The sequence below is a fragment of the Mixophyes fleayi genome, chromosome 6, assembly GCF_038048845.1.
Source record: "Mixophyes fleayi isolate aMixFle1 chromosome 6, aMixFle1.hap1, whole genome shotgun sequence".
Taxonomy (NCBI): domain Eukaryota; kingdom Metazoa; phylum Chordata; class Amphibia; order Anura; family Limnodynastidae; genus Mixophyes; species Mixophyes fleayi.
Genome location: NC_134407.1, coordinates 51,728,444 through 51,740,610, shown reverse-complemented (window position 1 = coordinate 51,740,610; position 12,167 = coordinate 51,728,444). Strand labels below are relative to the sequence as shown.

At 38.2% G+C, this 12,167-nt stretch overlaps 1 protein-coding gene across 5 annotated transcripts in view; it reads left to right on the top strand.

Annotated features, from left to right (window-relative positions):
- The window catches only part of PDLIM1 (PDZ and LIM domain 1), a 48,053-nt gene extending 37,448 nt beyond the window's left edge, over nt 1–10,605 (top strand). For 3 of the 5 annotated variants that reach the window (XM_075216521.1, XM_075216523.1, XM_075216525.1), the window contains 4 exons: nt 2,240–2,391; nt 6,842–6,901; nt 8,802–8,913; nt 10,189–10,605. In XM_075216521.1, coding sequence (XP_075072622.1) covers nt 2,240–2,391; nt 6,842–6,901; nt 8,802–8,913; nt 10,189–10,375 — 511 coding nt within the window. In that variant the 3' untranslated portion in view covers nt 10,376–10,605. The remainder of the gene's footprint in view (nt 1–2,239; nt 2,392–6,841; nt 6,902–8,801; nt 8,914–10,188) is intronic. The other 2 variants (XM_075216522.1, XM_075216524.1) reach the window with 1 other exon arrangement.
- The last annotated feature ends 1,562 nt before the right edge of the window (nt 10,606–12,167 follow it).

The following is a 12,167-nucleotide window of genomic DNA, read 5'->3' as shown; positions in this document are numbered from 1 at the left end:
GAATGTAATCCATATAAATATGAAATATATATATATAACTAAATGTTGTAGTGCGAGTGTGTGCGTGCGTATTTTACCGTGAGATCGCGTTATGCCACGTGTAGCTTGGCGTACTGAGTGCAATCGCACGATAAAACAATATTAACCAATATACTTTCGTTCATCCAATTATACGACTTCGACAATATATACCATTAGGTGCTAGTTGATATTTGAAAGAAAACCTATTAAAATCATCTGTGATACTATGAAAGATAAATTATGTCGTCAAAATGGTCCTGTCACTTCTTCAAATTTTGAAGGCATGAAGCATGAGGTATTTCAATGTATTTATACTAATATTTACTTAAGTATATTTTAATCCTTGGGTAGACATACGTAGAACAGCCATTGTAGATGATGAATCGAGTAATGATCCTATAGTCCGTCTACTCACTATGGTATTCTGCAAACTGATGATGGTCTTGAATGCTAATATATGGGACAAGTCAATTGAAATGTAGTTTTATGCTATCTGTGTGCTGAAAAACTTCTTGGGTCTGCTTGTTAAAAGGGTTTTTCTACCTTCAGATGACATTAGTACATTGAACTGCACATGCCCACTTGCAAGTTTACTTAAAGCCACAATCCCAATCTGCTAGTAATTTCTTAGCTATCCTATAAATTAGTATATCCTTTTCAAAAGCTCTCTGGTTGTGTGTCTGGCAGACATTTTTGCTTGCCAGTCTGCTACACTGAGATAGGCTAACCACTCATGTGATGATGGCAGAGGGGGGAGAATGAGAATGTCACAGTACAAACAAAGCCTAGGGTGGCGTTCCTCTCTGCTCACTGCATCGTTTGCCATGTAACTGTGGTTGCCATGGCAGTCCAGAATCATAAATCAATAAATGAATGGCAACTGAAGGAAAGGATAAACAAGGATAATTGGTAAATGCCAACTTCTTATTGCCTGCCACAGTGATGTTATGTTAAAAACAAACAAAACCCTGACTTTTTTTCATGGAATTGTTGCTTTAAATTCATTACTTTCTGTTTTAACTTCATGTGATTTGTAGCCAAGTGTTCTTCTCTAATCAGGTTGTGTTGATTGTTTATGCTGTCCTAGAATATGACACAAGTCATCTGTGCTCTTTGCCTGGGATAGAGTTGTATCTAGACAACAGCTTTGGATTGTCCCAGCGAAAGAAAAATAAACAACTCTGCCTGATTAAATAAATACATGGCTAAAATAACACAAAAGGAAACCATTAAATACATGGCTAAAATAACACAAAAGGAAACCATTAAAAGAAGAGTTATGTGTTTAGTAAAAACTGGTCATTTACAAGCCAATAAATTAGTTATCAGATGGACAACCCCTTTACCACCTTAGTTACCATCGTCTCTAAGTCCGTTAGATGTAATAAGTAACCAGTATACTTCCATATTCTTGAAAATTGTTTGAGGCTTAATCTGTACTCTGGAGCTCCTGTAGCGTTAGTGGTAAATCTAGCTGTGCAATTTTACACTTTGGCAAAACTATGTTGCGCTATATCACAACATGGATTGTCCAGGTACAGACTGGGTTTGCTCCTAACTGAGACCCATAATCTCCATAAGGCAGATAAGTTTTACAAACTTTGTCTACACATCATTCTACCTATGAAATTACATTAGGACCTAACCTCAAAATGCTGCATCAAGTCATGTACAAATTAGTGTTAGAAATAATCACATCTCATATCGAATAACATCTTTACAAAGCTTTCAAGAATATGACCCCAAATTAATGTTTCCAGAAACCATCTAGGACAATCGGTAACATTGTGTTATAGGTAAGTAACAAGACTAGCTAGATATGATTTCATATTCTGTAACTGAGCCATGTTTCTACATTCTATGCCACTGACAGTACTATCCATGTTAAAGACTTTGTATATGTCAACACTGGCACCTGATTATCTTGTTAAATCCATATGTGATACAGGTATATTTTACAAAGTTCTAGGCAGTGGTAGAACTACCATTATTGCAGCAAGTGCAGTGCATGGGGGCCCATGGAGGTAATGGGAGCTACTGCATGGCAGATGCAGTGGTTCAGGGGCCCCAGTTCTCTCCTCCCCACCTCCCTGCACCAGGGCCCACAGCGCACTAGTTCTGGTTCTAGGAATGTGTGTTATTGCAATATCAGCTTTGAAGTAAAAAAAAATCAGGGTGTAAATTGATGGATCTATGTTTGTCCCTTTATTACATACAGTGCAGAAAAGCCACAGCCCACAAACACCCGACATGTTGACACAGATTCTGAGGTCTACAAGATGCTGCAGGAGAACCAAGAATCGGACGAGCCCCCGAGACAGTCGGCTTCCTTCTTAGTACTGCAGGAGATTTTAGAGACTGATGAGACAGGTAAGTAGCCACTAAATTACAGAAATTGCCGTATTCGAATAATCCATGTTTAAAATATATATTTTTCTAAATCTGTCGTGCACAAGTAAATGTCATAGAACTGTACATTTTATTTTCATATAAAATATATAATTTTCATTGCACTAATTGTTTTGCACAACACTGCATTTTGTCAGCTGACAACTACTAGACTCTTCCATAGATGGAAACAGAAAGAGCTAATATAAAGGAATACAATACATACACTGCTGTAGATTATATGGATACTAAAGAGTCACCAAGGAGTTATGTACCCATAAAACACAAGGAATTAGATTTCTGTGACCTGTATAAAAGCACTGAGATGATTTTTAATATATATAATCATTTTACTTTAGGAGATACATTATTGCTTACAATACCCAAGTTTTCCTAATGCACAAAAGTGATATCAGATCTCACTGTTTATATAGATATTATTTACAGGCGTTTATACTACTTATAACACAAAAGGGATATTAATATATTATAATTACACTAAATTAAAAAACACATTTTGCATTATTATAGGGGAAGAAACACCGTAAAACAAAAATATAAACAGACAGGTAATTCTCTGCAGGAACTTCCAAATAAAGAATGTGTTCTGTTACCATGGGATTCATTTAAAGATGAAAATAACCCCATATGGAAGTCTAGTGTCCCTGTTGTATTTCATTTGCCATTCATTTAATTGATTGGTTCTAAAAACAAGCAAATCTTTCATGTCCATCACAATCTTTTAAAGTGATCAGTTAAAAACACTTACATTTGGTATAAATGAGCATATTGTATATGCTATATTTTCCAATTATAGAAACTTAGGAGCTAATGGCAGAAAAGACGCAATTTGTCCGTGTAATCTGTCCACTTTATATACATATACAAAGACGTGCAGGCATGAATTAACAACCACATATATATATATATATATATATATATATATATATATATATATATATATATCTATCTATATATATATATATCTTCCTCATAATGTTCTCACTGGTTTGTCAGCCCGCTTTGTAACCTTTTTATCTTCTTACCACTATCTCTTGTTGCATCAACAGAGAGGGTGAGTCCTAAAATACAAGAGAAAAGCCTAAAAATGAAGCCATGCAGACTAATCTTTCGTATCAGTTGCACATTGAGATGAACGCCTGCCCCCAGTCAGCCAGGGCAAGACAACCATCAGACAATGAACTGGTGCTCATTGTACTTGGGGAAAAAAAGAGAAGAAATATGTTTTTTCTGTAATAATGGGTTGGAGCTGGCAGCATGGGAGGACCTTGACCGCATAATACAAGCATATAGTAAAAGAAACCTACTCCCAACCGTTGGCTCCTCTCACCAGTTCAACCTGGATTCTCCATTCTGTTCTGGTGCTGCTCAGTGACCATGTGAAAAGCTCCTCTAAGAGGGGAATTCAGTTGACTGTGAAAGGTCTCATGGACTTCCCAGAGACCGCTCACGGCAGAGATTTTGATAGAAATGGACGCTCATTTTTCCTGGCACCTCGGAAAACGAATTAGTAATTGTCAGCAATGTGCCTGGTGCGATGGCCGAACACCACATTGCCGGCAGTTGAATTCCCCCCATACGCCGTACAAGCCCCACTGTTATGGAACGTGGTGACTAGCCTGATAGGAATCTCATGGGACAGCTGCTCAAAGGTCTGGGCCCCATTAAGACCTGTTGCATTTAGGAATTTAAGATTGGCCACATATGAAACTGCTGTAACCTCAGATTGCTACCACAGTTGTTTAAATTTAAACCTAAATGTAAGAACTGGATTGGGTCATAACTGGACTCCTAAAACTGTAATAAATAAAATTGAACATTTAGTATCAATGTTGAGATAATTTTACACCTCTACCAAATTTAATGTATGTTCAATTATGGAGATTGCCCTAGCAGTATCTAAATGAGACAAACATGAAATCTTTGACAACAGGTGTCAAAGCAAATGATTATTTCTCTAGAGTAGGAATCTATTATTTACTCTGTGGTTTTACTTATATCTGAATACTTTCACTTCTCAGTTTCTTAAATGCTTTTGAACATTCTGCCAGCATACAAGCAATATGAACAGTTGTTCTTGTGTTCTGTTTGTACAATATGTTGCACGTACAGATTTAATTAGCTCGAAAAATCTGGAGAGTGCGGCATATAAACATCCTTGTTTTTGTACATGATTTGAGGAATGTCAAGTATTGTAACTTATCATTGTGCAATAAATAACCTAGGCAGGAAATGAACTGCATCCTAACATGTGTTCAGTGTATTAATGACCCTAATGCCACATCTCTCCAGCTCCCTGGCACAGATATGTGACGTTTCAGTCCTCACCACGACCTTTGCCAAGACCCCATGTAAATAAGAATACCAACACCACTTACCTAGCTATTTATGGCCACTGGAATTGCTAATCATCAGCCACAGCTGATCCCATACAAACGCTGGGATCTTACACCTTCCCTTGTAGTCAACCAACCCATCAATGCTACTCCTCCAGCATGTTAACGCCACCAATCATACACATCTCTCACACTGCATTCCATAGAGGAAAGCAGCTGTCATACTCCACAATTCCGTGTTCTATAATCTAACTGTACCATCTATCTCTACCACAACAGGATCATAAATATATGCCTGACATCCACCATACATCCATAAATAAAATGGCTTCATTGATTACAATACTCTTCAGTGCCTATAGAAAATCATCCATACCCTGTTAAAATCATTTCCTCTTGTCACATTAGACATTGGAAATTGAAATAAATGAAATCAAACTTTTTCCAGCTTTATTTACACCTTTTGCCTTACACCATTCAACTAATGGGGGAAAAAAAAGTCTCCAGCTCTGAAAATAAATGAAGAACTAGAATAACAGGATTGGAAAAGTGACCAGTCCCCTGATTTAATACTTTGCAGAATCACCTTTGGCTGTAATTACAGCCTCAGTCTGTTTGGATATGTCTCTACAAGCTTTGTGCACCTAGATTGGGGAATGTTTGTCTAGTCTTTCTTGCAGAATTGTTCAAGTTTTTAATCAAATTTTAATGTGAGCAGTAATGGACTGCTCTCCAAGTCCATCCACAGATTTTCTATCGGATTTAGGACAGGGGTCTGACTTGGCCGGTCAAGGAGAGTCACCATCCTATCCTTTAAGACTGTTTTTTCTTCTTGGCAGTATGTTTAGGGTGGTTGTTGTGCTGGAAGGTGAACTACCTGCCCATCTTCAGCTGTCTTGCAGAGACGTTTTCCTCAGGAATTTGGGTGCACTTTGCAGCATTCATCTTCTCCTAAATCCTGACCAATCGCCCAGTCCCTGCTGAAGATAAACACCCCACATCATAATGCTGCCACCACTATGCTTCATAGTAGTTATGGTGTGGTGTGCTGTGTTTAGTTTGCACCAAACATAGCGCTTGGAGTTCAGTCCAAGAAGTCCTATCATGGTCTCATCTGACCACACAACCTTTTGTCACATGGCATCAGAATCTTCCAAGTGTTTTTTTTTTTTTTTTTTGTTTTGTTTTGCAAAGTGCAGCTTTGTGTAACACTTGTGAGATGGTTGTCAAATGCACAGACCGACCAATCTCGGCCATAAAGACTTGAAAGTCATTCAAGGTTGCCATTGGCCTCTTGGTAGCGTCCATGATCAACATCCTCCAGACTTGGTCATCCTGTTTGGAAGGACGGCCTGATCTAGGCAAGGTGTTGGTGGTGTCATACGCTTTCTACTTCTTAGTAATGCTTTGAACAACACTCAGCCTTTGAAGTCTTCTTTCTTTCTCCTAACTTTCCACAACTTTATCCTAGAGCCCTTTTGAAAGCCCCTATTGGTAATTGTTTTGCCTTAACAAGCACCACTAGTAGTGGAAGCCTCAAGGAACAGCCAACTTTATTCTGAAAATATCAAAACCACTACAGTCAGGTGGTGGCCAGTTAGCTTGTGGTGTGATCTGGAAGGTTATTGGTTGTACCTGACCTCATAATAGTTACTCTAAGTTTATGATCACTTAACCAAACCAGGTATTTTAGTAATTAAATGATTAATGTTAAGAATTTTTGTAAAATGTTATTTTCACTTAGGTTATAATGTGTAAATACAGCTGGAAAAGTTAATTTCATTTATTTACATTTCCATAGTGAAATGTGACAAAGGGTAATGATTTTGACATGTTGACATTATATTGACATTGTATATCCAGAAAATTCTAGTTAAGTTCATTAATATACCTATTGGGCGCCGCCACGTTACAAACAAGTGTGTTTAAAAAAAAATGATTAATTCATGTTTCGTTTGAAAATAAATGATACATATATTATAAACACGTATGTTACAACATGCCTTTTCATGTGGGGTGTATTTTAAGGTTAAAATAATGATTTAAATAATGAAGGTTTCTCTCCCTGTTGCCAGATTTTGAGGGCACAGAACCTTTTTTCACAGGTCCTACAGCCGGACAGATTATAGAGCCAGGTAGAGCATGTTTAGCGGTTTAATTGCTACATATCACATGGTATGGACTGAATGCTGCTCACCTCTATCACTTAATGCTCTATTCCTGTGGTCAGTTGCATGATCTCTTATAATGAAGGGCAGATGGTCGAGTTTGTGTACATGTTGATATTGCAGTCACTTGGCTCTCACCTTTCTGTCCTTTAAGCTTGTTTATGAAGAAATTTAAAATACAAGTAACTTCAAATAAAATATCTTCTAGTAACATTGATAAATGTATGTATATGTAAAAATAGCAAGAGCTTATGGAGCCGAAGTTATCTGAGATAAAGTTGTGATTGTTGAAAATAATTTTTTCCCCTATGCACTCAACACTTCCTGTCTGTAAGCATGTTTAAAGAGTATGGACCGCTCTCCCAGTTTTAAATAGATAATATCAGGATATTTCTGGATTGTACCCTGACATTGGGCACCAAGGGGATTAATCTTGATCCAGACATTGAAAGATGAAAGAGAGGGCCGGTCATAGGAAGAAGAATTTGCATAAACCTGTTCTGTGACTCTTTTCCTGTCCTCACAAGAGAGAGGTTTTGGTTGCCAAGGGCTAACCTTTGCCAAAGGTATCAACATCTTTCCTCTTAAGCCCCAAACCAGAGCTGATTAGATTTTCCAGGTTGGAAAAAAAAAGTGTCTACAGAAAATTGGAAAGAATATATCCTTAGTCAGAAAGTGACAAGGGCACGGGATATTCCACCAAAGAATGATGCTGCTACTACTAGCATAACTCTAAAATCTTTTTGGATGATCAAGGATTTGTTGGAGAGATGACAATGATAATGTCCTGAAGAGGTTATGCTCATTGGTACTGCCAGCAAAGCAGCTAATACCATTACTGGCTTGGCCAGAGCCGTGAGATTTTGAATCCGAGATATTGAAGATTGTTTGATTCCAGGTGATCTCCATGAGGGTATTTGATTCACTTCAAAAAGCAATAATATCCACAGAGTGCATTGCAGAGCCATTGGTGGATTCCTTTTAAACTACAATAAAATGAATGGGTCTATAGGCGGCTCCACTTTGCCAAACTCAACCTCTATATTGTTTCGTTCAAGGGGACCTCTTCTTTTGGCTAAAATGTGACCAGATCATCCCCTATGTGACTGTTGGAAAGTTTCTTGCAGGGACAGGGTTTTTTGTTTTGTCCAATCCTGGATTTAGGAAGCCTAAACTCATAGCTGAAATATTTCTGAGTGGAAACTATATATTGGGAGATCAGAGATGATGATTGGATGGTCATAATATGCCATTATTTCCTCCTCAGGAAACAGTTGTAGGTTTGATGGTCTTAGTCAGTATTTTTTAAAACACTGCCCTTCCATGTGGGCTCTGCACATCACTGATCACATTCACCAAAGTGATTGTAGCCCTTCTGGCACCCATAGACTCGAGGATATTTGCTTACCTGCAAGGACTCCGATCGCGTCTATCACTTGCCCTAAATGCACTTGTTCCAAATGATGAGCTAGTCAAGTTTGTTCAAGACACAGCTTACAATGGTCCATGTATGGGTAGAGAAGTACCTGTTCCCTTTTTTAGATATTGGAATTTTTACATATACGTTTGAATGTTATTAGTTGGTCTTCAATGTAAGACAACTTATTTTTCGGTTTAATGCTTTTTTTTGAGTAAGTCTGTTGATTTAAGGTTACTGATTCTTATCCAACTGTTTAATATTTTCTGAAGGTTGTATTTATAAATGACCACTGTTTTGCTTATTACAATGGGTGGGAGCCCTTTATCACTGCTGGCAATACACATTGCACTGCAGCTTCTAGGTTTCACATATATAAATGTATGATCTGACCTTCCAATTTGTATGTTTTATGTGGATCTATAAGTTTGTTTCTATTAACTGTTTCAGGTGAGAAGCCTTCCGGCTTCCGTAGCGTGAGAGCCCCCGCTACTAAAGTGGCAGCCTCTGTGGGCAGTGGACAAAAACTACCAATTTGTGATCACTGTGGATCTGGCATTGTGTGAGTAGATGATGAGTAGTAACCTTACATTGTATTGATGATTTGTACTTTTTTGTGTATACTACATCTTTAATAGTTTTTTGGGGGTTTATTTTGATACTTACTTTTTAACAATGTCCTCTCTTTAAAACTCTTAAACATTTCTGAATGTAACAAACAGACTTCTGTTATGAACAGCATTTGATCAGGGCTAACCTACAATATGGTCAATCGATGCTTTATATCCGCATGTATCTATGATAATTGGCGAACCACACACAGCGACTGGGTCTGCCAATTTAGTCACACACCGAGGTGGCCAAATGAGGTGCCCTTGTTTATGGGTTGCCAATGTCAGTCATTGCTGCATTTATATTAACTGCAATCAATTCCTTTTCACGTTCTGAATGTAACATGGACAGTTTTGTCCTATTAATAAATCTCACTGAACAACAATGGACATTGTCACGGGACAAACCCAATTATGCTAATTGGGAGAGGGGAGATCACTGTGCTTTGGTTCTTTAATGCTTAAGCTGGGTACACACTACAGAATTTTCCACCAACTTTTTATGCCGATCGATTTTACATGAGATCGATGGTCCGATCGCTCGGTCCATGGACTGCATACACACTAGCCTTGTTTAGGACGATAAAGGGAAGAGTGGACATTCCTTTAGCGACTTTTTACATGTTGTGAGCAATGACTGTAATTTCGTACTCACTGTTGTGGATCGGTCGGAAGTTTATACACACTACACAGCGGAAACGAGATTGGAATGAAAATATTAAACGGTACGACCAACCAAATGAGGCGACAATCGTCCATTTGGGCAGACTTTCGACCATCGTGTCACTGCACACACTGACCCGACTTTTGGCAATAATCGGCTGAATGAGCCGATTATTGGGTGAAAACTGTGTAGTGTGTACCCAGCTTTACTAAACAATTTCCATGGTCATTCTTACAACAGAAGATTTCTGGGATTGTCAATACCAAACATGCACTCGCTGAGCTCTGTGTATTAACCACAGCCCAAGTCTCAAACACTATAATGGTTTTATGCAGACAAGTTAGTCGCCTGTCTCATCAATGTGTGTATAGGGACAGGATTGTGCTGTTTTCGCCCATTTTCATTACTGGCAGTGTGTAATCACAATGCTCAGAAAGGGCAGTCACACCCCAAATGGCAGCAAAGATCATTCATTTCTGGAATTTGTATAGATCCTCATCCATAAATCTTCCTAAAAGGCCTGATCTTATACTTCAACTAACTAGTCTTGTCTCTCTCTTAGGGGAGTCTTTGTTAAGATCCGTGACAAACCTCGTCACCCAGAATGCTATGTGTGCAGCGACTGCGGAGTTAACCTCAAGCAAAAGGGGCACTTTTTTGTGGAGGAGAAGATGTTCTGTGAAAAGCATGCTCGGGAACGTATGACCCCACCGGAGGGTTACGATGTGGTCACTGTATTTCCAAAATAAACAATTGTTGTTCTATGTCCACTGCTGTCCTGAAAAAATGACATTTTCTATCCCATTTTAATGCTGAGCAAGGCTTCTGTTTACCTAAACGTGAATGTTTGCAGTAAATGCTTTGAGAAAATACCTGTGGAAATTTTCTACATGATGATCATTTCAAACCAACATCTATGATGTTTTTTTCATCTTCACTTTTGTTGATATTCAATACAGAAAAACTTTATTACACAAAACCTGTCTGGCTTGGTTTTTATAGCACTTTAATAAAATTTAGTCTCAGTGGCAGAAACAGACATTTAAACACAGGTTACATATACAATAACACCAGACATCTAAGAGTACACTTTATACACTGTCATTGAATAAGGTGTATCTATGGAGGTTTACTGTGTAACAAATAAATATAAACTGGATGATAGGAAGTAGAAATTGCACTTCCTATTTATCCTTCCTCCACTGACCCAGCCCATCATTGTAAAAACTGCTTTTACTGTGTGAGGTTGTAAATGACAAAACAGCTTGACACCTTCCCAATATTCTGTGTATGAGAAATGTTTAAGATTCATTCACACCTTCCCAGTGGAACAGTCCATTCCAGCAAAAGATGGGAGAGCAGTGACCAGCAAAACTCATTTTGGATGGCAAGGTTCTTAATGATTGCTTTTCTGCCTAATATCTTGGTAAAACTGGGTAGAGTGTTATCGCCCTCTCTGGACAAAAAAAGAATTAAACGAATACATGGCGATGTGGCTCCGCTAGCTGGAATTTAAGGAGTCTGACTTACTGCTCCGTCATGGATAGTCGCCTAGGGGCCAGTTGGGTGGGCAAGCTGGATGATGGATGAATATAGGATGCCTATCCGGCATATTTCATTGTAAAGCAGACTGAAACCTCTTGGAGTTCCCCTTTCACCTCCCCATTCACGCTCTGTACACTTTCCCTTTTTTGTTGTGTATTGTCTTTACAGTTTGCATCATTTAATATTGGTTGATGGACTGCAGCGGTTTCAAATGACTTTACTTTTTTATGCTTCATCTGCTGTACACACTTTTTTAATAAAAACAAATTACAGGAAAAATAACTAAGTAGGGGCCTGAACTGAGTTGGATATAAGTATTTAAAGTAAAAATGCAATTTGCACGAAAATTGTTTACAACTCAAAAGATGCAAATTGTGTATGTTGGCCTTTCAGAACCCTGCAGAGGCGTGTTAGACGGTCTCCTGTAAGTTTAGTACAACAAGGCCATGGAAACAAAACTACATGTGTCTGATTTTGACTTGCGCACCTTAACATACATCTTTTAGGATGTCTCTCTGTACGTCCCATAGGCCTGATGTAATTTTCTGTGTTGATAATGATGGCTGCTGCTTCTCTGATTGAAGTATTTATTGTTCTTAATACATTCAACTCTAAATACAGCTGTAGAAACGTGTGTAGGCTCACATTATGTTCAACTCTAAATCAGGCCCAAAGTTGTCACGGATGCGGAAATTAAATATCTTAACACTGATAAATTTGCTTTCCTACTTTAAAAACATTTGTACTGATGCTAAAACCATTGCAGGATGAACTGGGGCAGTGTTAAAATTGCAGGGAGAAAATATGTATGAAGTTTAAGGAATAGCCTTGTATAGAATTTTTTTAACTTTGTGTTCAGAAGGAAAATAACTTCTGCAACACTGATTTCAGAGTATGCCATTTATAGTGTTCCTTTAAGTACACTTCTCATACAATGGACTCTAACATGGTTCCCCCTTTACAATGCACAATTAAGCAACGTTTTATGCTTATCTG